Below are 26,347 nucleotides of genomic sequence, written 5' to 3' on the forward strand. Positions count from 1 at the left end.
AGGTTGAAATCTATCAATTAGCAATTGAACTCTGGCCAGCCACAATACCAGAGAAATAATTAGGATTGTTCTTGTAAACAGGATGAAACAATACAACCATTCAAAGTGAGAAACCAGCAGACCTTTTTGGATTTTGTGCTGCAACAAAAGCCCCTAGATGTTTACAAGACTGCATGCTAGCTTTGCAGCACATGCTTTAATGTATTACTGAGCTCATACATAACTTGCTTGTGCCCAGCAAGGGGATTCAAGACCAAAATAACTGCATATGAGTCAGAAAAATAACTTCTGACTAATAAATATTATATCCACTTCTGAAATACACCAAAACCACTCCCAATGCTAACATATATTCTCCAGTACATTTATGTTTCTACAGAGAAAGGTAATTTGCAAGCCAAACTAGAAAGAATTTCTTGTCTGGTGCCATACTTGTTCTGATCAGGCCGTGCAAAGTCACTCACGTAAATCAAACAGGAGACCACAATCACACTGAGAAGTCTCTTTCACTTTTCTCCTCTACTGACTGTTCTCCCAAAGCTCCAGATCCTGAATTCACTAGCACAAAAGCTAAAACTATGTGCCAAACACTGTATTTCCAAAGCTGAATACACAGCTTTCAAGAAAAAATTGCTAGCAGTTTTAGTAACTCCATCTTGTAAGACCACAATCTACACCATGAATCCAGTAAATGGGATCTGCAGACAGAAATTCCCCTGTTCACAGGGCAGTTGCATTTGATACAGAGTCGATGAAATCTGGGTTGCAGTACCTCAGTAATGGAGGTAACATTTCTTAGCAAACTTTGCTAAGTAGCCTACAGATTCTGGCTAACTTCCCAAAACATTCAGATCTCAAGGAAGAAGCGTTTCCAACAAAATGGCCAGGAACACAAAGGTTCACAAGTGGGTAAACTCCGCAGCGAGATGTTCACCTTATGAGAATCACATGAACTAAGATACTTGCTGAACTTAGGAAGAGACTGTCAAATAGTGGCTGTGCTGCAGAAGAGTTTCCTTTCTGCCCAGCAAACAATCCTCCCTTAAAGCGATGTCTCACCTCTACAGCAATCCTTATAGAGCAGCTGAAATACAGAAGTGAATCCTTTTGCAAGTTCCCTCTTAAAAGTCCAACCTGTTGACTTTGTGACATGAGGACAGGAGATGAAAGCAGCTGATACAATTGCAGACATTGGAAAGAAGCTAAGAAAGTCAGTTAAGTGAAGCTGCCATCCTGGGAATAAATCACTTCAAGATTATCCCCACCCCAATCCAAAAAGTATTGCTTACTAGGAGGATGAAATTTCAGAGAGAAAGTGATCCCTGCAGCATGGCTTTCAAGTGCATTGAAGAAAGCAAGCCATGGCTACGGCACCTCAGATAGAAGCATTTCTTTGCCATACAAACAGCTTTGCTCAAAATCAGCATCAGCTCTAGAAACCTTTGGGCACCACAAAAAAAAAAGCAAAGAAATTAATGGTCCCCAGAAAAAAGAAAAAAAGAATTCATTAAAGATAAAACAGGGTTGACAATGTCAGAGTCCCTTCCCAGGCAGCAGTGACTGAAATGGAAGTTACTGGCAGAAAGAAGGAAGGCGACCTGGGGTGCACCTGACTTGCTGAACCACGCTGCTGTGCCAGTGGACCTGGTCCATATAACGCCACTCAACTAACAGATTTGCTCTCTGGATTTGGGCCAGTGGCAGAGACAACATTTAATTAAGCTGCTGCATGAATGAGAAAGAATGAAGGAAAATTATAGCAGAATGAAATTGGCTACAGCTCTGTAAGAGAAGCACACCAAAGATGAATCAGCTAGTAAACAAAGAGCAATAACTGAAAACTAACACCACTGTCTCAAGAAAAAAATCAGATAATGCAAAACAAATGAAATGCTGAAGTTACATGAGTAGAGAAAAACCCTGAATGTTGATAAAAATACTGGAAGCACGAGTAGAGTGCCATGAAAAGATGAAACCATGCACCCCGAGATAGGAATGCTTCTTTCTTTTTTTATTCTTCTGTTAAAATATTTCTGGTCACAATGGCCTGAAGTTAGTTCTTTCCCTTTCAATCCACCTGCTTCCTCTGTTCAGGTGCCAGCTAATGCCAGAATCTGTTCCGTCAAAATCCGTTGCTCCTAGCAAATAAACTTTCCATATCAGAATAGTGTAAGGTCAAGTGAAAAACAAGCAGTGGTAGCAGATGAACTCTGAGTAACCAAGCTCTGCTATACCCACTGTGGCATTTCAGGAACTGTTCTGCCATGCCAGGGTCTCTGCGTAACAAGAAAAGCACACAAGAAACACATCGAATGACAAGAATGGTCTTCTAACTTTGCTCCTTCAATGAGTGAAGTGATTACAGGTTGCTAGAAAAGACCTAGAACCAAGCCAGAATCCTCATCTGGAATCCACTTACTTTCAGTTTTTCAACATCATATTTTTTTCAGGCTACCACCTGAAAAATGTGATGAACTAATTCTTCAGATAGTTTATGTGCATAAAGCTTGAAAGTTTTCTTACAGCATTTTAGTAGCAATTCGATCCTTAATCTTGGCAAAATTGTTAGGATTTTAAAGTACCAATAAAATATATTTATGAGTTTCTCTTTGGGTTTTGTAGCTTTTTAAATAAAAAAGTTGTTGACTGTCTTGTACTAGCCTGTGATCTGAGCTCAGACTGATTAACAGTGACATCATGTCAGAGGTCATTACCGGTGAACAATTCAATGGAGTTGTTATTCCACCAGCGGTAGCCCTCACGAGCGGGTTTAAGAATCGATAGGGAATGAGCTCCAGATCACGCCGGGCTAACCTGCATGCCTGAGCAACTGCTGCTGCTCAGTGCTGGCCAGCCCAAGCCGAGCAGTTCTGCGCTGGCCGTCAGTCCCGGGGGTTACGTACGCACCTAGTGCAACGCGGCCACAAGGAGAAGCTGGAAACAAGCGAGGGGCTAGGTTTTTTCAGCTTGGAAATTACTTGGCTTTAGATCAGGCCGTTGTCAAAGGCAAGATGTTTGTGTGGTTTATATATAAATATATATGTGTTTGCAAGTATATGCATGTGGGTGAATATGTATATGTACATATACACAGATATCCATGTATGGATACACACACTCACATATGTGCATATACATATCATATAGATACAGATATTCATATTTTATATGTATGCACATAGATTTTCTTGACCATTTATTTTCATAAACAGGCTTTAAGCTTGCCCTCCCTTTTTCATTCTCTTACTCATATTGGCAAGAAACGTGTGTGTGTGTGTCCATTAAGTCTGTACAGAGAGAGAAGGAAGGAGGGAAGTGTGTGCAAAAAAAAAAATTTATATATATACACACAGTCTCAGCTGACTGTAATCCATAGGCCTCCACTCTACACAGAAGCACTTATCTATCAGCAGGTCCCCTTTTATGTATCCTGCATAAATGCTACAGCCATCCATTACAACGTGACTAGGTCAGCAGCATTTAGCTCTTCTCTCCCCATGAACAGATGCTAAATTCCTTGCTGTAAAGTGGAACAATGCTGAAGGCACTATGTGGACTGCTTGTAGCCACCCACTTTCTAACAAGTATCTGGATGGAACCACCTCCTCTGTCAAGGTTTTCAGTAAGTGCAGCTCTATGGAGTGCTGGTAATTTAACATGAGCTATAGCTTCAGAGCAGGGATGCCAGGTATCCTATGACAAACAAGCACAGCCCAATTTGGCCTTCTTTCACCTGAGTAAAATCATAAATGTTCCTTCAGAGTGCTCCTGCCCAGAGTGGCAGCAAGCATAACCATTTTATACACATCCATGCGATGCTTTAAGTGCTCCTCCCAAATCCCCAATCTCTCCTTTATGACCCCAAAATCAGCCTTGGGAGAAGCAGCATCTCCTGTACAAAGAAGGAATATCACACAGGGTGGCTCATGTGGAACAAAAGTAGCTGCAAGATGGAAGAGTGAATGAAAGCACCCAAGCGAGGACTGCAGCATATGCTACAACAGCACATAAAACACACTTTAAAAATATAAAATCCTATCACCTAGTTCCATACTACAAACTTACTTTCTGCTTGTTAAAAGTTTTCAAAGTAACTTTATTTTTCTTACTGAAACATTATGATGGGACTGAATTTCAGACAATGGGGAAATTCAGACTATTAATCACTGAGTTAATCTATTTATTCACCTTGAAAAAATCCTGATCAGGAGAAAGCCTATTAAAAGAATACAGGGATTCAGCTGCCATCTTCCTCACTGAGTAAGCAATCAGAAGATGCCCCTTTGAACCCTGCATTAATAAAATTCTCATTAAATGCAAACCTGCACAATGTTATCTTAAAGAGGCTCATTAGCTTATAAAAAATTACTTGTCTCAAAATGTGCTTATTTTCTCATAGGTGAGAAGGTGAGTTTTCAAACCACTAACTGCTGCAGCTTCTTATTTCAACCCCATCAGCACTGCAGCTATATCTTACAGTCCATCATGTCTCAATTATTTATATAAACCACAGAGACAAATCCACAGATAGAAGTTATAATCACTATTATGGGATAGCACAGCAATAGGGATCACTCATTCCAGTACGGTATGTAAGATTTCAGCCAGATAAGGCTATTATTATTCTGTCATCTTCAAATGTTCCGTTTTCTTTAGGTTGGACAGAAATTATGAATCGCCTGTAAAAAGGAGACGTATGGAGAGAAGGCAGGAATAGCCTCCCCGTCTCTCAGTACTCAAAAAGAACATTCGTGACTGCTCTTTTCACTGGAGTAAGCACTAGAAAAATCAGTAAATCAGCAACAACAAAACCCAGTCAGACTGCCCAGTGGAGAACAGGGTCCAACTAAAAAGTACCGTTAATACCATAATAGGATACACAAAGTGTGATCTCTCTCTGCAGCTGAGTTTAAACAAGAGTATGTCAAAGATTCCCTAGGTATTACTCATCCTGACTCCACGTTAAAGCAATTAATCAGATGACCTCGCCAATCCAGCACTGTGGGGCACAAGCAGGCCTGGCTTATGTGTCTCCCCAACAGTCACTCCCGTAACACGAACACATTGCAGCCTTGAAAAGGTGTAAACAACTCGCTACTCCTCTCCTGGCAGAAATACACTTAAGATTGTACACTAGGATTTAAGACACTTGTTAAAGCCCATCACTCGCATGCACACACAGAGATGATTTCACATTTGTAACCTTTCCCACCAAAAGCCTTAGGATAAGGAAACGACAATTTTTAGTTTACTGCTGTAATGAGATGAAGATATAAATCAAAGCGTGACTTTGCACTGCATAGTTACAGCAAAAAACAGGTAATCATTGCTCATAAAAGATCTCCAGAACAATGGAACAAGCTGAGGGAGAAATCCAATGCGAGGTGGATTTCTCTAAACTCATTGCCTTCATGGCAAAGGCATCCAAATAAGAAACCATACACTAATACCCCTCTGAGGGAAAACCAAAGGGGCATAAGCAAACAGGCCATCCAGACAATGGGGCGCTAAGCCAGGTTCAAACCAGCATGTCCTTATCAATGCATAAGATAATTACATCTTATGAAAATATCATCATTCATTAACATACTGTGTTTCTCTAATAAAGCCATCAACCTGACAGCCCTAAAGGGTTTATTCTCCTCAAGCATCCTCTCTTCCTGTTTCCCTTGGGTGATTTGGGCTTGCAACATCTCCATGACTGTGCAACAGAGCCACAAGCATGGGTGCACAAGGCTCCAGTTTGCACTCCTGGTCCTACACCAGAAGGAAGTATGTGACTCTAGTATTAAGGGTCTTCCTACAGACTTTGCTGCAGAAGTGGGACAGCCAACCAACCAGGACAGAATGGTCTTTCCCAATAGACTGCAGAAAGCTTCAGACCTTGGAAGACTCAAGGCATACCTCGAAGAATTATCCTCTCATCCTTCTGCTGCATGATCTGCAACTTTCAAACACCTAAATTCAGTCTTTAGGTCAAAAAGGAGTATCACATTATCACAGGGCCTTCACCTCATCCATTTTCCCTGTATTGAGACAAGTCTTTTGAAACTTTCTAAAGCATGTTGTTTCAAAAAAAGGCACCTAGTCCTAGTCACTACTTTGACAGTGTGATGTTTCAATCAGCTTTACAAAAGCACAGTACCTTTGGATTTTTCCAGCACCCAACAAATGGCTGCTCTGCTATAGAGTTAAAGAACCTTTCAAATGGAATATTTTTACCATGAGAAGAAAACAAGTCAACCCACTTCCTCACTTTTTTTTTTTTAAGAGGAAATGAGATGCGTCAAACAGACTATCTTCTCTGAAGTCTAATCCCTCTATAGGCCTTGAATCATCTCTAATTTAGGCCTTGTCTAATTTCACTGAATGAAAAAGGAATGAAAGTCATTCATGTAAACTTCTAAAGGTAGTAAAAGACCAAAGTCTAGAAAAAGAGAAAGGTGTCCGAGGTTTCACTGGTTCCAGACAGCACCATGCACTGAACGTGTCTGATACAGGCTGTCCTGGAAGGGGTTTCACGTGCCCATTTTTTGGTTGTCTCTTGTTTCAATTGCATGCTGATCTTTACAAAAGCAGCTGTTAAGCCAACAGGAAATGAGCCAATACAAAATCTTGGTTGCACAAACCAGAGGTGAGCACAAACCCTCTGCAACCACTTGCCTTTTTTATCTTTTCCCAGTTTAGACTTCTCTCCCTGGGTAGACAGAGAATTCCCAGGGCAGACACTTTGTGTCACATTAAATGACATTAATTTGCCAACAGTTATCTGTTCTGCTGCTTCACTCCGAGTGCATTATCTGCCCACAAGCGTTCATTTATGTCTGTTTACAAAAAATAAAAATAAGGATAGTAGCACAATAAATCTTCTGGAACCATAAGTGATGTTACTAAGCTTAGAGACTTACTAAGGGAACCTTTAAGGTGGTTTATAGACATGTAAGATGTATATTGACTTGAAAGATGCCCTCACAGAGTTTGTCCTACACAATTTCTTTTGTAGTGAGGAAAACGACAAGTACTAGCAATGTAGCAGTGCTGGGGTGACCAGAGAGCTGATGGACAGGTATTTTTTCAGTATACTCATCTTTTATGGTTTGTTTACAAGCCAGAGATAAACAGTAAATTCTCTCTCTCAACATTCTTCCACTTTCGAATCAATAAGATCCATGAGCCTCTTGCCCAGTACTAACTGCCTCAGAAGCCAGGAAAAGAAATTATTGCTGTCATGAACCAATACAGCACAAAAGCACCCCAGATATTCCTTAGTCATACAAGTAGAACATAACTTCTGCCCTTGAATAGGAAGAAGAGGTTTAAGAGAATACTAGAATGTCTTTAAATAATCAGTTTTAAACACACACAAAAATCTTGCAGTGTTAAAAGAGGCCTCGAATCTGCTTATTACAGCTGGCTTATAGACCGCTTCATAGAATCGCAATAGAATCACGCAACAGAAATCCATTAGGTCCACAATTGCTTTGCCAGCACAGCATTGCTCCCTACTGTATAACTTCTCCCAAGAATGCTGTGAGGATTAATTCATTACAGCTTGTGCCATGCTTTGAAAGCACTCAGTCTACAGAAGAGCTGAGAGAATTATTAGAAAGAGGACAATCAAACCCTGGCGATCTTCTCTTTATCCCAGTGGGCCCTGTTCAGAGCAGCAATTTAGCCCAACAAAGAGAACAAACTCAAAACCAAATTCAATACAACAAATGTGAAAGTGTCACAATAAGAATGCAGTCACACAGGACACAAGAATCTTTAAAGTGCTTCTTAACTGATACTCCTTACCTAATATTGACTAATGCGTGGGTCACCTTGCTTGCAGGCTCTTTCCATTGACCAGCGTTGGTAGAAAGCCTTAGAACTGAAAGGAAAAGACAGTTAACAGTGCTGGCACAGAACTGGCAATTTTCTAATCCAAAATGTCAAAAAAAAAAAAAAATCCGTTTCGGTGAGATGGCAGTCCAGGAACCACATCAAAACAAAGGTCATCTTTGAGACAATCTGGAATCCAGGGCAGAAGTTCCCTTCAAAGCCCATCTAAGAAATGTAAGGAACATGGAAGAGGTGAGCAGAACAAGATAATGACTGGGAGACAGAAAGCAGAGGGGATAGAAGAGCCTAGGTCCTCCTAACTGCTTTCATCACCGCATATTAGAATTCATTTCCCCCAGGAACAGGACAGCATCCCAGGCCTATGATACCTTTTATTCTGCTGTTCTCCTCCAGCTCCTATTTATGCAAGGTTCCATCTGAGCTGGACTACATGCTGTGATTTAAACCCAACCCAGTAGTGATGGATTCTTTAACTCCCTGTTCATCTGGAATTGCAGAGAGGGATTACACATCAGCCTAGGGAAAAATGCTCCCTGTAGGAACAAGGGCGTTGTTCTGTTGCACAGATGGTCTCAGACAGACTTGGGAGCAGATATGAAAACATTCTGCAATAGGAAGAACTTCCAGGGAATCCAATTCTTTTCTGCCAACGCACCCGAAGTATTTGGGTCAGAATCTGTAGTGTTCCTATAGTGGCAGTTACCCACACATCTCTTGGTAAGTACCAAAACAATAACAGATCCTGTAGCACATTTTAAAATTATTTTTCCATATTGCTTGAAAATAAGGGAATTTTCTATTAATTTGTATACACAGGGTTTTCTGGGGGTTACATTCCACAGGAAAGGTTCACCTTCGTCTTAGAAGTGGAGGAACAGCACGTCATTTAGGATCATCTAGAAACACGGATGCTACAAGTGAATCCATAAGCACAGTGGCTGCATACTCATGCCTATTATTGCACGAGAGAAACTTTCAGTCCTGAAGATCTGGATAAAGTTCAGATTCAGGACAAGAAAAATAAATAAAACCCAAGGCAACTAGATTCCACCTCCACTCCCAACATAGAAAGTTTCAACTACATTAACTGTGTATCTAAAAGATAAAGTAGCTTTCCCATCGGTGCTAACCAATGTCCTGAGGCTAGGGGACAGAAGGGGGACTGTAGTCCCAGGGAGATGGATTGACAAGCCAAGGGAAGCTGTCAGGACACCAGGCTAAACTGTGGCTTTCATCAACTTGAGGCAGTGGTACCTTCTCACTTCCTAGCACTACCATTACGTGTCATCTGTATTAAAAAAAGAAAAAAAAAGATGCCTGCTCTGAGTAACATGATTTAGTTAAACAGTAGGTATTGTACTTGAATATCTGAAGTAATGTATTCAGAGAGGGTTTCCATTCAGGCATCTACAACATTAATTCAAAGGGGTTTGCTCTGCATAGCAGGATGGAAAACATTCGCGTGAGAAATGAATTGTTTCAACAGGTCAGATGTGCCTATTGCAGCCCAACTGAGTAGGTATTTGAGCGTGTTGTTCTTCCATTCCACCTTCCTTCAGCTCCCACAGGGGACGGGTTTGAAAAATTACTGGCTGGTAAAAGCACCTCATCTTCCTAGCTGCAATTCTTGGGAGTAGGAAATGGGTTAGCAAAAAATCTTATGTGCTCAGAGGGCACAAAAATGACCAAGTGATCCCTTATATACTGGATGAAAACTAGGAAGTTTGTACAAAAGGGCAGTTCATTTTTGCTTGCAATTGCAGGGAGTATTTGGCTATTTTTATTTAGGTGAGGATGGTTCTCTTCCATGTCAGAAGAGTGCCACGGTCAACTGTCTCTCTCCCACTGCCCTTTGACTCCCTTTAGATGCTTATATTAACTCCTGTTGTTCATTGGGTGATCACACTGAGAAGGGAGCAGGGGGTGAAGGGAAGAAAGGTCCTTCTAGACCAAAGCAAACAAAGAACACAGCTATATTCTTTTCTTCACAGCTTCAAGCACGCAGGCAACTCCACCAGCGCTGCTTCAGCTACCTTTGGCTGCAGGCTCCTGTGTACACACTGTCTGATTATGCCTCCGTGCATTCCTTGCTCTCCTTTATTCCTCTTTTCCCTGCTGGGTGTCATTTGGTGGCATTCCAGCATGCCTCTCTCTCTTTGAAGGATGGCAGCTTCTCCCTGTTTTGCCAGTAGGCACAATCTTCAGTCCAGGGATTCGCTTGTCATTGCAAGCAGGATTGTGAGGGCTGTTTTCTTGGTTTGTTTTGGCAATGAGCCTAGTAGGTGTGATTTGTCTAGCACAGCAAGCTTCTTGTTACAAGTTTCTCAAATTCATTTCCAAATTCTTGTTTGCATTGAGCATTTCTCTGTGTTGGCTTATTCTGCAGCATGTACCTGCCTTCTGACTTGAAACTATCAAATGTGCTTGATGCAAACTACACCAAGATGCATGAAATACCACACACCCAGTTGTGCCAACAAATTTGTATTTCCAACCACATTAAGTGGCTGCTAGAAAGGCAACGGGTCTGTTCCTGTTTTTTTCTGACTAGGAAAAAAAATATTATCCCATTAACAAGTTTATTCCTCTCTCAATTCTTAATTTACCAAACATGTCCTAGTACACAAAACAAAACACACATCAGCAGCAGGTGGACAGAAAACACCTGACACAAACATCCCTCCATCACCACCCCCACTTCCAGTCAATAGCAGCCCTGACCAGTCAGGAGGTACTCACCCATAGAATAAAGGTTGTCAAAATTCTGATGCATCCGAATGATTTCATAATACAGCTCATCATAGCTGCTGGGGGTGGGGAGAAAGGTGTCTCCATAAGTGATGAACATGTTGAACAGATTCACAACCTATACAAGGAAGTGAAAAGAAGTTACAACAGGAATATTTACACAAAATCTACCCTGCAACAGAAACAATATAAACTGTGACCAAAACCTTCAAAGAAATAGCCCTCACTTGCATTACACAGTATTACATCATTTCGTTGCTTTATCTATTATTTTCCTTAGAGTACAGGAGAGACAGACAAGAAGCTTAAATGTGATGTATCTAGTGCCAGGAAAACAGTTTTCTATTATTTTGTATACAAAAGGCCACTGAACAAGAAAAAGCATTGCCAAATCTGGAAAATTACACTAAGCCTTTCCTCACATAGACTTGTTTATTTGAATGAACAGACCCTACAAGTGAGTCCAACCACTACCCTTTCCAAACATCTAGCAAAACCAACCACAATGATACTCCTCAGCTTTGTGGCCTTGTTCTGATATCTCCTTACCAGGCCAGAAATCCTGGATTCTTTCCTAAGATTCATTCAAGATTAAGTAAGTTGTTTAAAATATGAGGATTTGCGTTGTCTGTACTCACCATAAGAGCAAGGGTGAAGATGTTGTGCTTGGCCAGCAACACAGTCTCATTAGACATGAGGAACTTCAACAAGTTGATCAAAGCTAGGAGAAAACAATATGTATTTTTTAAATAAAATTAAAAGCAAAGCCATTGTCATTAAGTCACTTAAATATAGATGCATTTTCATTATCTAGTAGAAACTAACCTAAATGCCACCTGCTCACCTCTCAGGAATATATCAATTTGCATGTGGGTTAGCTGTTTGGGGTTTTTTTATGGCTAAAATACTGTGCTGGACAGGTAAGTGACAGCTATTTTACTGTCCCACACTTACTCTCCTTCACTGACTTCCCAATCAAATCTGCTCAGGCTCAAGGTAAGTCTCTTGTTAGCTTAGTTAGTTCACAGGAGATTTTTCTATCTGCCAGATCCTGAAGTGAGCCTTGGGCTTGGAGAATCCCACTGTCTCATTTCTGCTTCACACATCACCAACATGATGTCTGTGTAGTCAGCCCCAAACTGTCACCCTTGTTGATACATGCAGTTAAAAAAAAGTAACAAAAAAATAACAAAAAACATGGCATAGGTTTTTTTCTGTAGCTCTATGTCAAAGCTGCTGCAATGATACAAGGAAGGATATAGTACTTTATTGTGTCAGTTATTTAGGGCTGTGCGGTAAAGACTACAGATCTGGTTCACACTTGTCTTAAGAAAACAACAAAAGCTTCTGCTGTAACCACCCAAAATCAGTTTGCAATAGTGGGAATTAACAAAAAGGTTGGCTAAAAGAGCTTTAATCAAACAGACTTTACAATAAACAATTGTATTCCATACACTTGAATAAAATGAAAAGTTCTTTATCTTTTTGTTTCTAGTTCTTGAAAATTTAAAAAAAGAAAGCTATTTTCTTCTGCATTATAGCTGCTCAGAGCTGAAAGCTGATGCCTGCCTAGAACAGATTCTTAATATATTCTCTGCTCTGAAGTTAGCAGATTTCAAGACTTAAAACATCTGAATTAGATGGCCTGCAAAGTCAAGCTGGAATGCCATACAGACTTTTTAAAAAGGTTCTTAATTACCTACTAATTGATAACTGCATCTAACAGAGTAACACCAGGCATTGCTGTGATTTGTTACAGGTTCACCTAGAATTTATTCATCTGTTATTCCCCGTTACACAGTACCCAGTAACCTGCAAGAAAACCGACTCTAGTTTGGGAGAACCCCATAGTAAATACATAACAGACCATTCATCCCAAAGGTACAGGCTACAAAACAGTAGATAAAACAGAGGGAACCCGAACGAGGTAAGGGCAAAATTTAGATACCCTTCCCCTCTTCAGGATTACAGAGTATTCAGTAAAGGTAAAACCAAAAAACCTACAGTAAAAAGACAGATGTGAAGAGACTGGTAATATCTGGAATTAAACAAAATTGTCAGATTCTGAATACAGTCCCGCAACCACTACCTTCTGATACTAAAAGTTCATGAGGAGGATCAAAAGTTTATATATATACCCCCCCCAAAATGGGAAGCCTACAGTCCTAGTGAGGGCATTTATTCATCACAGACAGAAGCTACTGCAGTTTAATCTACCAGCTGGTGGCTTGATGCTGAACTGCAAATGAGAACAAAGTTCTCTGCAAACTCCAGACATGCAAGTGATTTATCTTTCAGAGCTACTCCAGGATTTAACAATCAGCAGCAGCACCTCTCCCTTCCATGACAGCAGCACACCTCACAAAGCAGATATACCGATACCTTTTCAATCCAGCCACAGAACTCCCCACACCATCATCAGACTCAAACACCTGGGACCAAAACCAGAGCCTGGTTTCCACAATAATCCAGCTCTGGAAATACTCCTGTCAGATATTTTTCTGTGAAACAGCCATTTCAAAACAAAGAAGTAGCAGGTACAGATAGGCTCTCCACCGGAGCAGATATCCAGCTAAAAACAGGTTTCCAAGGTAACCGAGCCTCCACAGCAAAAAAAGTAGTGTCTCCCGCAGCCAGTGCTTTGGACTGAAGACAGCTGCCCTGCATTTCTGTCACAGCAGCCTACTGGCCATCTCTCCATTTAATAGATCTAGGTGTGATTTTACCTCTTTCTGGCCACACAAGTCCACATAGCCACATCTTGAGAGCAGGCGCTGCTGTTCAACTACTAGCAGGTGGGGCTTCTGAAAGCAGAGTAGCAGAGCTCTGGATTTTCTTTCCCAAATGGTGTGAAGCCCCTTGTTCATCCCATTGCCTTTCACTCTCCCACCAGAACCTTGCTGAGAGGCCTTTGGCCAAGGGTGGTTGCACAGCATGAGGAGATGCCACTGAACATCTAAACACAGTGAAAGCTGTCCGTGGTGGGGAGACACTATATTTTGGAGAGTGAGAGTAACCATCATTATCTAGAGCACGAGCACTCACCGACTGACAGGGGCAAGTACTCTACAATCGCCCACTGCAGTATTTCTCAAATACCTCCCTGAAGCACTTGCGCTGCTCTGTATTGGTGACAACACTTGAAGGAGAACTGTTGCTCTGTTCTACCCCAACAACAGCTCCTATGTTTGTTCCAGCCGTTGTGATGAATTTGCTCATGTTTAATTTTCCTGTTCCAGTTAGAAAGAAGACAAGAGATTACCGCTGCTTGAAATCAATCTTTATACCTGAATTGCACTGCATCATAGCCCACTCACAGCCGATCTATTCTGTTCCTTCCCTAAGAACTAGAAAGGAGAGGGACGTGCGTCACATGAAGAAACTCGGTGCTGGGCTCAGAGCTGGTCAGAAGAGCTAATCCACCAGGTTTACAGTCCCTGTGTGCACTGCATGAACAAATTTATCCAACTGTTTGGAAATCACACATTCCTAAAGAAGTTGCAGTGCTCCTAATTAAGATATACACTACATCGATGCTCAAAGAGCAACTGATCTTTTTCCACACTAGCACATTCTGCACCAGCCTCTGCTCAAGTGGCTCTAAGGAACAGGAACACTGCGGAAAACAAGCCCTTAAATCTATGGCTACTTGTGTTTCCGTAGATTGCTTGTAAGGCAGACCCCACACTGAAAATGAGGACAGCTATGCCCTGGAGTTTTCAGGATTAACAACTTTTAGACCCAGCTTCATATGCTCGGTGCCCTTCAGTGACAATTACACACATGAAATAAACCCTTAGAGCAAAGGTCCAACTGGCTGAACGCCCCTCTGCCCCTGAGCTCCAACTGCTGCTGCTACTCCTGAGCAACCTGAAGCCAAACCAGATGTGTCACTTTTTCCCTGCTGCAATCAACTCTTCCCCTCTCACAGCCCATCTGCAGGCTGTCCTCTCACACTAGCCAGGAAATTATCCATGTTTGTTCCCAACGGAGGAGCAGTTCAATCTCTCAGCTGTGCAGGCAGACAGAACTGTGGCCTTTGCTTGGGCTCAGCCACATTATCCCAATTTGTGCTCCAGGATTTAACAGTGATGGATGGTTTGGGCATGAGATCTATTTCAACATTAACTGGAAAACAGCATCATTTTTGTAATAGCCCCCAGAGCCTTTTTTTCTAAAGATACCGGTCTTTGACATCCCTTACCAGGACACAATACACCTCCTATGGTAAGTCTCGAAACATCCATAATTTCACAATTCAATAGTGCCACTAGAACTTCTTTAGCAACAAAAGCAGGAGGCTGTAACTAAACTAAACTAGCAGCCATCAGTATTTGCATGCACGCTCCCCATTTTGTGACCTGAGCACACTGGCTATGCTTCTTAAATCAGCAAGAAGAGAACACGGCCTTGAACACCTGCATTTACAGCCTCAAAAGCAAGTAGAAAAGCATGTTGAGTGGACCCTTAAATTGGACATGAAGCCATATGATTGGCTGTATGTGCAAGTGGTGTAAAGCATCCAGATTGGTTCTTAGGTAATTTTCTCTCCCAAGGATTATTATAGCCAAAGTCTGAAAAGTGACATCACCAGCTTTTACAGATACCCGCCCTGCTTTTTAAACTGAAACGACTGCAGTGAAAGAGGCTCTTAGCTCTTCTGCCACACAGCTGCTTTTGCAGTCGGACACTTTCTCTTATCAGCTCTTATGGCGAGTCTGTCTGCCGAGGAGCAAGAGCACTCCTTCTCAGTTATTTGCTGCCCTTCTTCAAGCCAATCCTCTGTAAGATGACTGTGGGCAGCCAGCATCCCCTTTTCTACCAGGAAGGAGGTAATTCCTGTGATGGACAGATGCCCTTCACTCCCTCCTTCCCCTATTCCTCCTCCCAAGGCAGACTTACCTTCTCTCCCTGTAGCCTCGTTTCAAACAGAAGTATATTCAGCCCCAGCACATTTGGGATTCACATAAAGTTTTTGTTCTATTTAGCGTCTCAGTGTTCAGTGTTTAGATCACATGTAATGCAAGAGGAGCGTGGAGGCAGGTTAAGTAGAGAAAAGGGGGAAAAAAAAAAAAGGAAGTAGTACCGTCCCTTGGGCAAGTCAGAATGTAGCGCAGACTCTGCCAAGAGCATCAGAAGGCTCTGATGTGTTATTGCACAACAGAGCAGAAGAGAACAGCCCTGAGACACACATCAATGAGAGCTTGGATGGGTTGAGCACGGTATGGAGGCCTCTGCTGCGCTCACAGGTTGAAAATCTTCTAATGGCGCATATAATGGCCCTCAATAAAGGGGCAAGGGAGAAAAAGAGATGTGAGGGCTCCTCAGAAGCTGCAGTGTAACATCAATTAACAGGATCCTGTAGTCTATTAAAATCCTCCAATTTTCTGCCCTCCAAAACTCAGGGCACACTGGGAAGAACAGTGATTTTCCCATTCCCTCTGGAAGTTACCGTTGTACCAAGAGCATATTCAGTGTCCTGCTCTCAGTGTTTCAACCCACAGCCCCCTTCAGATGATCCCCACACACACGTCACTACAGGGCAGCTGATAATGACATCTGGGCAATACTTCCTTGCTGTAGAGAAATCTCTTCCTCTGAGTGCTTCAGCAGCACAGTAACCGTCCTGGACCTCTTACAGCCAGCCTGTTCACATACACATACTCTCAAGGCAAGGTCCATACTACTCATAGTAGTACATGGTGAGCCAGATCTGGTAAGGATTACTGCACTAGACTGGAACTAAGAAGAAATTGGATTAAATTCCTTAGGAAGCAGCACTTTGTGTGCTTTCAATTCCTCTTTCTGCGCTTCAATTCCTCCAACATAAAAGACAGAACAGCACCATTCTGTCTGAAATAGCACTGGAAGCATAAATAGAGCAATGAGAACAGCCCTGGCTGTACCTGGTCAGACCAAAGGCCCACCTATGCTCAGTATTCTAACTGGTCAACATCAAATGCCTGTTGAAAAGTAATAGGTCAAACAACACTTTCTCATAATGGTCTTCCAGATTCCAGAATTCAGCATGATGCCCTTACACGAGGGAAACTACAGCACAGAGCGTGGAAATAACAGACTCAACATGACAACACCATAATCATGGACTGGTCCACTCTCCTATTACAGACTGGAAGTCACAAGGACTAAGCTAGGATAACCATATATCCCACTGTGCTGCTATGAGGAGGGATCCCAGAACAATCACCTGTAATAAATGCTATATCTGAAGAAAAATTCAGAAGTAGAGAAGCAAAAGGCTCAAATACGATACACTGAGATGACCTGAGTGTTAAGAGGGTGCAGATATGGCCCTGTTCAGCATGGGCAGACACTCAGCAGAACAGTGATCAAAACAAACTCAGCAGGAGATGAGTATCTACAGATAGAGTCTGACAGAAAAGAACCAACAGAGGTAGTTTCCAGATAGAGCAGTAGGAATAGGAAGCGTGTCTGAGAAATAGCTACATTGCTATTACAAACTAATGCACCAGAACCCCCCGAGGCACAAACTATCCCAGCATCCTTGGACAAGCGAACCAATTACTCAGGGACAGCGCTTGCAGCTTCCCGTCAATCAGCCAAAGCACTAGAAAACAAGACTGTTGCACCATTGCTGCAGTGCCCTCTCAGGGGAGCAAGGGAAGCAATAAAAGCTCTGTCAACATCACTATCCAACATGCTTCAGCTCCTTCCCTCTGCTCTGATAAGGAGGGAGCACCCCGCTCATAGTTGTAACAATTCACCCAGCTAGGCAGCTCCTCTAACCGCTGCCACAGGCACCACCGAATTCCTGCTCCCGGCCACCAAAGCTCGGTGGCAGACTGCAGCCAACTATTGGCAGGCTCCCCATCACCGGCATCTTGGCACTCTACAGCTGTTCCCTCTTCTCCCCATGACTCTCAGGGTATAAGCATGAAAGCAGCCTGTATTCTTAATGAGTAAAAACAGCTTGCCAGAGGGCTGGAGCACACGCTGGCATAACCGTCGCTCCCAGGATCAGACGAGCAGGCCACTTAACTTCCAACCCTTTACTTTCTTTATATAGTCCCCATCCCTGGTACTCACTGTTCCCACCTAACCGCAGCCAATGGTGTGAAAATTGCAAGCTTAACGGAAATGCTGATTGCTGATGCCAGAGCAATGGTGCTTGATAGCAATCCAGCAAGCAGTAAGAAAGAAATCAAATTTTTCAACTTCAGCTAAAGCTCAGATGAACAATAAGTTTTTTTCTTAAAAAATAAAAAAAAGCACACACCCACAACCTTCATTCTGCTGTAGAGGAAAGGGAAGTATTGAGCTCAATTCTATTCTGTCTGACAGTGCAGGTTCACACTGTTAATTAAATAGTAGTCTTGGGAGTTAAGGCTGCACATTTTTGCATGGGATTTTAAAACAGAAAAGGAGGAGCATCTGGAGAAAGGGCAGAAACACTGTGTGAGAACATGGAAACACAGCAAAGTAAGGGATCCAGGTGTGCTACTTATTGAAAACAAAAAGGGGACAGGGATAAATCACTGCATTCTGAATGCTGCAACCCCTCCGTGCAGACAAAGAAACGGCTGTGATCAGCTCTGGCTGTAACACTTCTGCCACCAATGGGACTGTGTCCCAGGAGAAATAATCACACTATCTCCACTAGGCCACCATGACCTGCAACCTGTTCGGGATTCACAATCAAATTCTCCACTGTTAACTAGCTTTGTTTAAAAAGTAATTTGCAGGACAGAGCAATACATCTGGAGGAGACTTGCCAGGCTGAGGCAGGGTGACCAAAAGGTTACTAGACTTTTGTCCACTTAAATGACTAAATTCCCTTCGTGCTCATCTGAGCAAGGCTCTGTTGATGAAGAATTCCCATCCTGATCTTAGCAGGTGATCAAGAACAGCCACAAATCCTGTATTATCCTTTTCTCTCCATCGGCAACTGGGGTCAAATCCTTTATCATCAGTATTAAAATATGTTAAAATAAAGTGAAGGTAACTGGAATTAACCAATACAAGACTAAGAAGAATTTAAGTAAAAGCAGATGCTTCCTAAAAATGCCACATGCATTTAGAACATCATGTTTTACAAGAAGGCCACTGAGTTTTTGCATTTCTTACACTACCTTCTTTAGGGGATTTATACCAGTACACTTCACCAAATGGCCGTGTGCTCTTACCACAAAAGTGTTTCAGCTTTGGTTGAAGGAGGTAACGTGGAAAGGTTAACATGAAATTGGACCACTAGTTGAGAGCGGCAGCAGAAGACTACAAGCAGATGTTTGCTGTCCTCCTTTTGAACTTCACATGTCTTCTGCCTGTAAGTGAGCTTTGTAAGTTGGGAATGAGGTTTTCTTTGGGGTAATATGGAGTGCTACCACAAGTACAAATTAAATAAACCAAAGAATATCAACCCACAGCATACATCACAACTACAAACAAAATTTATTTTATAAAACTATCTTTCAATCCTTTCATAAATTCACTGAAATAGCTAACAGGACTAACAGTTGCACTCCTGTACCGAGCTTGTGCCAACACAGCACACGTCCAGCCAAGCACCAGCATTCCTACAAGAAAAGAAAATAGGCAACTCCAAGGGCTGCCAACTCCCTCTACCTATTCCACAGCACGTAACAGTGACAGCCTTTAGCTCATGTGAGAAACTATATTCTTTCCAACAGATTTTCAGAACTATTCCACCTCCTCAGAAACTTCACTAGAGTCAACGAGTGCTTGTCAACCTGTTGTGCTTCCTACTAAACAGCTGGCCAGTATTATCTATTTTCTTTCAATTTCAAAGATAAGGAACAAAGATAAAGCTCACCAGTCACCTGTCTACAAGTAGAGGCAAGGTAAGTTGCCATAGACAAGGTCATTGCATAAAATGCAAGTTAATCACAATTTTAATACTGATTTACTGAGCCACTTAAAAATAAACACTAATTCCAAAACTTCAACTTAATGACCCAGTTTGTTGGAATACTAAAGGACCTCACTGTTTTTTGCAATCCTATAGCTAAGCATTTCTGCCCTTGGGGTGCTAATATGAGACCTGTGAAGTCCTGTCCATGTCCTTCTTAGCACAGAAGGAAGTCATGAGCACGGCTCATGGTCAAGACATAATTCTAGGAAGAAAACATCTGTTCCTCTTTCAAACATACAATACATTAAGAAGCACTGGGGAAAAAAAGTACCCAGGACACACACCTAAGCTAGACGCTAGCTCTCATTCCTCAGTTTCCCACAAATGGTCCCAGGAATGCATTTAAATAAAAGAATAGGAAAAGGATCTTCAGTTACATCCCTGAGAGTTAAAACTGCTGAATAACTCCCTTTCCAGATCATGCAATGATTTCTAACCCAAAGTTTCTATCCAGTCACACCTCCCAGCTTCCCTAACCCCAGACCTCATCCTACCTAGTCCCTTCTACACCCAGGGCCTCCTATTCCTCCTAACACACTATCACCTCAAATTCATCTTAGGCTCCCTATTGTCCCATGTCAAGATCCTCTCCAGTCCAAAGACCAACCCACACCATCAACTCAGAACTCCCATTCCCGTTACAGCTGCTCAGCAGCTCACCTTTAACCAGCCTGGACACTGTTCTTGTGTCTTCCTCCCTCAGTTCCTGGTCCTCCCACTGAACTACCACTAGGAACTGCAAAGGGAACCCATCCTTCCCACATCCAGCCTCATTCCTCAGTGAGGCAGCACTCTCTTTAAAAAGCCGGCATCACCTTGTACTCAAACAACTCATGAGATCCCAAATCTCCAGCATGACACATGGCTCATGGACAGGAGCTCTCAGTCACACAGAGATCCTGATGCGCAGCTTTGAAAAGTTGGGCCAGCCTCCCACTATCAAAAGGCATGGAGAAATGAGAGGGTAAGCGCCAGGTAAAACCTTCATTAGGTAAAGTATCTTGACCTACAAAGGTCTCTAGCATTTGTTCTATAGTTCTCTTTAGAGTTTACAAGCAGCACACTGGAGTCAAAAAGCATTTCTGCTGGAAGGTATTTGAAAGGTCAAGTCTCACATAATGACTTCTTTTTCCTCCCAGAACAGACAGTTCAAGTAGAACCCTTTAACAGAGAGAAACAGACCTTCTTTGTACTCACCCTAGATTTTATTTTATGAAAGCATTTTACACTTAACACACAAGGTCCTGTTCCTTCTCACCTATCCCTACACGTGACCTTTATTAGTTACCTCTGAAGATGCTGTGCTGAAGAGACCGCCCTCTTATGCTTGCAACATCCTTCCAAGCTTAAAGACATTACTTTCTTTGTTACCATATTATAGAAATCTTCACTGCACAGAAATTACCAGAGCAGCCTTATCTATACCATCAGCTGGACCACGGCTGCTTCCTCTGAACTCTTAAGACTTCAGAAGCATGCAGAAGACAGTGCTGTTGAATCTTGAACCTAAGTAGCATTTTTTAAAGCCACATAAGACATTCTGCAAGTTTGTAAGAAGGTCAAATTTTAGGTCTCCAATTCTTTTCCCTAAAAATCTTAAAGTCATTTGCTAACTGGCCAAGCAGCTCCATAGTCTTTCAAACTCTCATGGCATCAGGCATTTTACCAGTGAACCAGACTGTCTGGTACACCAGTATAAGAATCCTACCTCCACAAGAGCTGCAAGAAGACGAGCTTCCCTTGCCAGGTAGCTGCTGCAGAATGTGACAGTGATAGAGGGATTAGAGATGAAGGGAAGATGCAACATCACCTGATTTCCAGTCTGTTCAACAACACAAATCAGAGGGCTGAAGCAGACCTGATCAACAGTGGGAGAACTAGAAATAACGTAGGCAACAAATACTATAAGTAATCAATATTTCAGCCACAGAAATAACAAAGCAAAGTACAAGTGACTAAACAATACCACCTTAAACAGGCACTGTATAAGGGCAAGTGTGTTATACATACTGGAAGTGGGTTTTTTTTCTCCCCAAAAAATATTGCTTCTTTATTTTAAAATGTTCCACCTTTCACCTCTTTAGTATTCACCCAAAAAGATTTTGAAAGCCATATTATCCTCATGTTATAAATACAGAACCTAACAAAAAGATCTAAGGAGTCTACAAAAAGGAAAAAAGTGTACTTTGTCCAGCAGCATTGCAAAAGTCTGCTTTGATAATCCTAAAATAAAAACAGAGAAAAATTAACTTCTTTATAGTGCTACACATTTGAAGCACCTTCATTTTAACAGTGCATTCAGCATCTATCAAATTAACTAAGCTACAAGAAACTGTAGCCCTTATGTTACAATAATGCGGAAACTGATCTTCAATGCTTACTAATGGCAAAGCTCATTTTTAATCCTACTTTGCATTCAATTACCCTAATAAATAGCTATTTCACCATTATTCATTATTATATTTAAGATTTTTTTATGATCTACTCTTGCTATTATAAGGCTATATTAGAATTGCTTCTCTGTTTCTTTAAACATGGCTTTTGCTTAAAGCAAACCATAGCAACTGCAAAGAAGTTACCTGCACCCCCTAAGCTCAGAGCGAATTGCTCAAGCATTACTAATTCTGAGGTGGGAGGAGTTGAAGAAATGAGGTCTTTATATATAAAAAGCTTAAATGACTCATGAAAACTCTTTTGGCATAGCTTATATATGCTTGACAACAACAACATATATAGCACCTTCCATCACAAGTGCTGTACAAACTAGTTAGAGTTCAACAATCAAAACCCAAACCCCACCTTTATGACCAGCAAAATCAACCTCATTTTCATGTGACAAGGAGCAGAACTTAAGAAAAACATCGGGCATATCATGCTATTTCTGAGGGCAGGGAACTGGTTGTTACCAAGTAAAGTTTCCTTATCAGCTTTATAAAGTACCTTACACTTGACATTCAATAAATCAGTGTTTAAAGAGTATAAGGCACCTAGCATAACAGTCGAGGAGATTTCCAGTTGGCCAAAATGACCTGTTCTCTTACAGACAACTCAATCATATCCACTTACGGTTTCTGACCTTGACCAAATTTCCAGGCTAGTCACCAGTAATGGCACACTGTCACAGAAGAAAAACCTGAAGATTTTCTTCAGCACTCAAAGGGAAGAGCCACATACTAACCACAGATGATTGAACTGAAGCCAATAATCTGCTGAAAAGGTCTATTAAAGAGGAACCAAGATCAACAGGTATCTCTGGATCTGAATGTCTGGTCCACACATCAGTAACTGTGCTTGGTAATCATTTTCATAAGCTAATCAAATTACAATCGCTTTTCGCTCTCCAGCACTCTTTTTAGGATATTCCAGAATCTAGCTCCACTAGTGATCTGATATTTATTTTCACACTACTTTGAGCTAGAGCCAGCTTATATATACTACTTTTGCCACCTACAGATCTTTCTTTCTGTTAGTCCTGCTTCCAGCATGCAAACCCCTGCATCATTCTCTGTCAGCTAAACATTCTTGGTCGTCTGGTGAGCACAGCTAGACATTTATACTGTATTGAGTGCCATACTTCTGGCCCCTTGACTTAATATGAAAGAATTCCTCTAATAGGGAAGCTAAGGCTGGATCACAACCAAAGACTCAGTAACCATATTGCTCTCCCTTAAGATGTTGAAAAAAAGAAGTCCAACAGAAGTAAGATCATGCGTAAGCAATATGCCACATAGTGGCATATCCAAAAAACTATAAAGTATTACAGACTGCACAAACAGCCTGATATATGTCCTGAGAGATGCCAAACACCTGGCTCCACTTTTTTCTGCAATCATTGCAACTTAAAATCAAAAAAAGGAAATGCAGAAACTTCCTCAAAGTGCTGCTGGCCTTCCATACTGAAGACAAAGCACCCACAAAGGAAAAGCATCTATCCATTAGATGACACACAAGTAGCTTTCCTTAATCAGAGACTAGCTAACATTAGAATCGGCAAGTGAACAGAAGGCTCCATACATTGCTACTGCTTCCACCTACAACCTTTATCTCAGTTCCTCTGCACCCTATACTGGCTACCTACCCCACAGTATTCCCTTTGTCTTCTCCCACTCAATTTTCTGCCTGAAACAACTCTCCTCCTTTTACATGCCAGGTAGAATTCTCTCCCTTTCTTTCAATACTTCCTTACACCAATTCCCTCCAGCTTCTTTGTTCCACTAAGCTCTGTTGGGGAGTTTCCCATTGCTATTATCCACACTGCACAACAGGGGCATTGCTTCAGTCATCATACACCTTGTCATTCAAGAAGACAAGTGTGGGCTTGAAGACCTTCTGTAAAGCATGCCTGATGGGGCAACCTGAGATCTCAGGCCTTAGAGTGAATAGCTGCTCCCTTTTAGCTGTTTGTCCAGCAGTGATAACTAATTCTTCGATCCAAACTAAAAGCCTGAAGGGGAATATGCTCACATAAAGGACAGAAATGAATTCAGAAATCCCTGTGCTCTGGTTTGGAATCATCTGACAGACAGGTCAAGACCAGAAAAATAGCCATTCTTTCACATCAAAGACAGCAGCATTCTGGGTAATCAAAGACCAGCCTTGACAGGGATAAGAGTTAATTATGAAATATATATCAACATAGGGCTGGCAATTAGCATTTAGTCTGCCATACACAGCACTCTAGAAGTACACACCCGGAGCAGCCAGGACGTGCTCTTTTACAGGTGCACATACCATTCAACCCAGTGCCTTCCAGCCTGTATGAATCACCTGGCAGCTACTGAGGAATCTCTGTTCCCCTCAACATCCTAGAAGAAAAAATTCGAAACATTCTTACTGTAATTTACTCCCGCGTGAGAGGATCTCCCTAAAGATGCAGAAATCTATAGTAAGCCCAGAGCTCTTCAGCTACATCAGGTGTGCAGACATTCCAGGTCCTTCACAGAAACCTGACCAATCTGAGTGCTTTTTACTTTACTGCTTTGCTTTCAAAGCATGTGCAGTACTTAATTCTTCTGAGGCACTTTACGTTTCTGAAACACTATACAAACACCAGCTAGAGACAGCTAACAAGAATATCCCAAAATACTGAATCTCAGTGAATAACAAGGATTTTTGGTTTTTTCCCCCTAAAATAGCGACAGTTAAGGATTGAAAGATGCCTAAGAGTGTGCTCTCTGAACTGTGGAACAGTATCTTCAAGCAAAAGGCATTGTATTTGAGACTTCCATACCACCAGTGTATAGGAAAGACCCAGCTCAGCCTGGTCAAATCGGAATGGATCTGTTTCACTGGTGACTGCTGAGAAGATATCACACACACTGCCAGATGCAATTTCTATTCACAATAGACAGCCACATTGTACATGCTCTTCTCCTGAACTGGCACTACACTGAAGCCATGCCTCTAGGGGCTCTGTTCTGAAGAAAACAACCAAAAAGAAATTGCTAATCCCTTAATTAGGGGCACCCACTTCACCTTCTACAGGAATAATTAGAAAGTCTGAATGGGCCACATGTCACACAAGGCAAAAATTTAGTAACTGAAAGTGACTCCGATTGTTGGTTCGTTTCTCTGTACCTACACTCAGCTGTGCAAAGCTACTGAAGGGAAGTACTCAGTGTTAATTGAGAACAGCTTCACAAACCTCTTGTCACCACCTTTTTCAAAAGTCATCCTCTCTCAAATTACTGATGGGAGTTACATTACACCAGCCAAGTTGCTGATCCTCAAGCACAGCTCCGGGAATACACAATTAGGACCACGTACCCTTGAATTTTCATAAACCTCTTGTTTAAGCCACAACAGCTAGGGGATTAACCGTACTTTCCCTGCTGAGCTACTTCACTGCTTGCAAGATAAGAACAGAAGCACACACCATATCCACGAATGAAGCCTGTTAGGTCTCATCATCCATTCTGCTACTCCCTTCCTCAGCCCTCCCACACAATGTTTGCATCATAGAAGTCCTACAAAGCTACGTCCACTAGATTGTGAGTCAAATCCCATCATACTTACCTATCTCAGGATAGCAGTGACATGAACCAGGCTATCTACCATCAATGCAAAGGTCAGAGTTAAAAGCCTCTCCTCCCTCCCACTGACATTTCTAGGTTGCTCTCTTCAGAAGGAGTTGCACACACTATTCTATGTGTATCCATCTCTTACAGTAAAAAGGAAAAGTAAGGTCCACCTCCCCTTTACCCAAGAGCCTACCTCCTTTCTACTCACAAATATCTGAGAGAGAAACACTACTGCATAAAACATTACTCCATTTCTCCAATCAGGTAAAGAGGGACTCAGGTAATGAAACAGAAAAACAAAGACATTTGGATACCATGGTGATCATGGCCAGACAAGAAAGTAAATTAGCTACCATTATGATAATGACCTGGCTTTCCAAAAGAGGTAATTTGCATGTAGCAACTAAGAAGCAAAATAAAGATGCTTTAACAGAATTGCTGCTTGCTGTTTAACCCTGTAGCAATGGAACAAGCGGTCACAGCCACCAAACAGCCACCCAAACCAGGCTTTTCATATTTGACTGTCTCTGCAGATGCAAAGTACCTGACCAGAGCTCCCTCCAGGTGTAATGAAGCCTCACTCTGCATTTCTTCTGGTAGCACAGCAGTTTGTGCACAATCTGAATGCACCGTCTGGAAAAGAGAGGGCAAAGAATTAATTACATTGCATTTCCCAGCAATTCTACATCGAACCTGGAAACGTCTCTGGAATGAGCAGCAGGGAAATAGACAAACTCAAATCCTCCCATCAGAGGAGGATGGGGCCCATGGTTTTGGGCTCCTAAAGGGAAGCAACACCCACAAGAAAGAACCAGATCAGATG

The 26,347-nt window shown here is 41.9% G+C and overlaps 1 protein-coding gene across 6 annotated transcripts in view; it reads right to left on the reverse strand.

The window, feature by feature from the left end:
• Positions 1–26,347, reverse strand: part of ARMH3 (armadillo like helical domain containing 3) — a 129,380-nt gene that overhangs the window by 61,237 nt on the left and 41,796 nt on the right. For all 6 annotated transcript variants that reach the window (XR_008577834.1, XM_054831214.1, XM_054831219.1 and 3 more), the window contains exons 20-23: positions 26,069–26,157; positions 11,232–11,314; positions 10,585–10,711; positions 7,798–7,873 (exon numbers count right to left, since the gene is read on the reverse strand). Coding sequence is in view for 5 of the 6 variants with exons in the window: in XM_054831214.1 (XP_054687189.1) it covers positions 7,798–7,873; positions 10,585–10,711; positions 11,232–11,314; positions 26,069–26,157 (375 nt within the window). In the remaining variant the exon portion in view is untranslated. The remainder of the gene's footprint in view (positions 1–7,797; positions 7,874–10,584; positions 10,712–11,231; positions 11,315–26,068; positions 26,158–26,347) is intronic.

This window comes from Grus americana, chromosome 7 (assembly GCF_028858705.1).
Source record: "Grus americana isolate bGruAme1 chromosome 7, bGruAme1.mat, whole genome shotgun sequence".
Lineage (NCBI taxonomy): Eukaryota > Metazoa > Chordata > Aves > Gruiformes > Gruidae > Grus > Grus americana.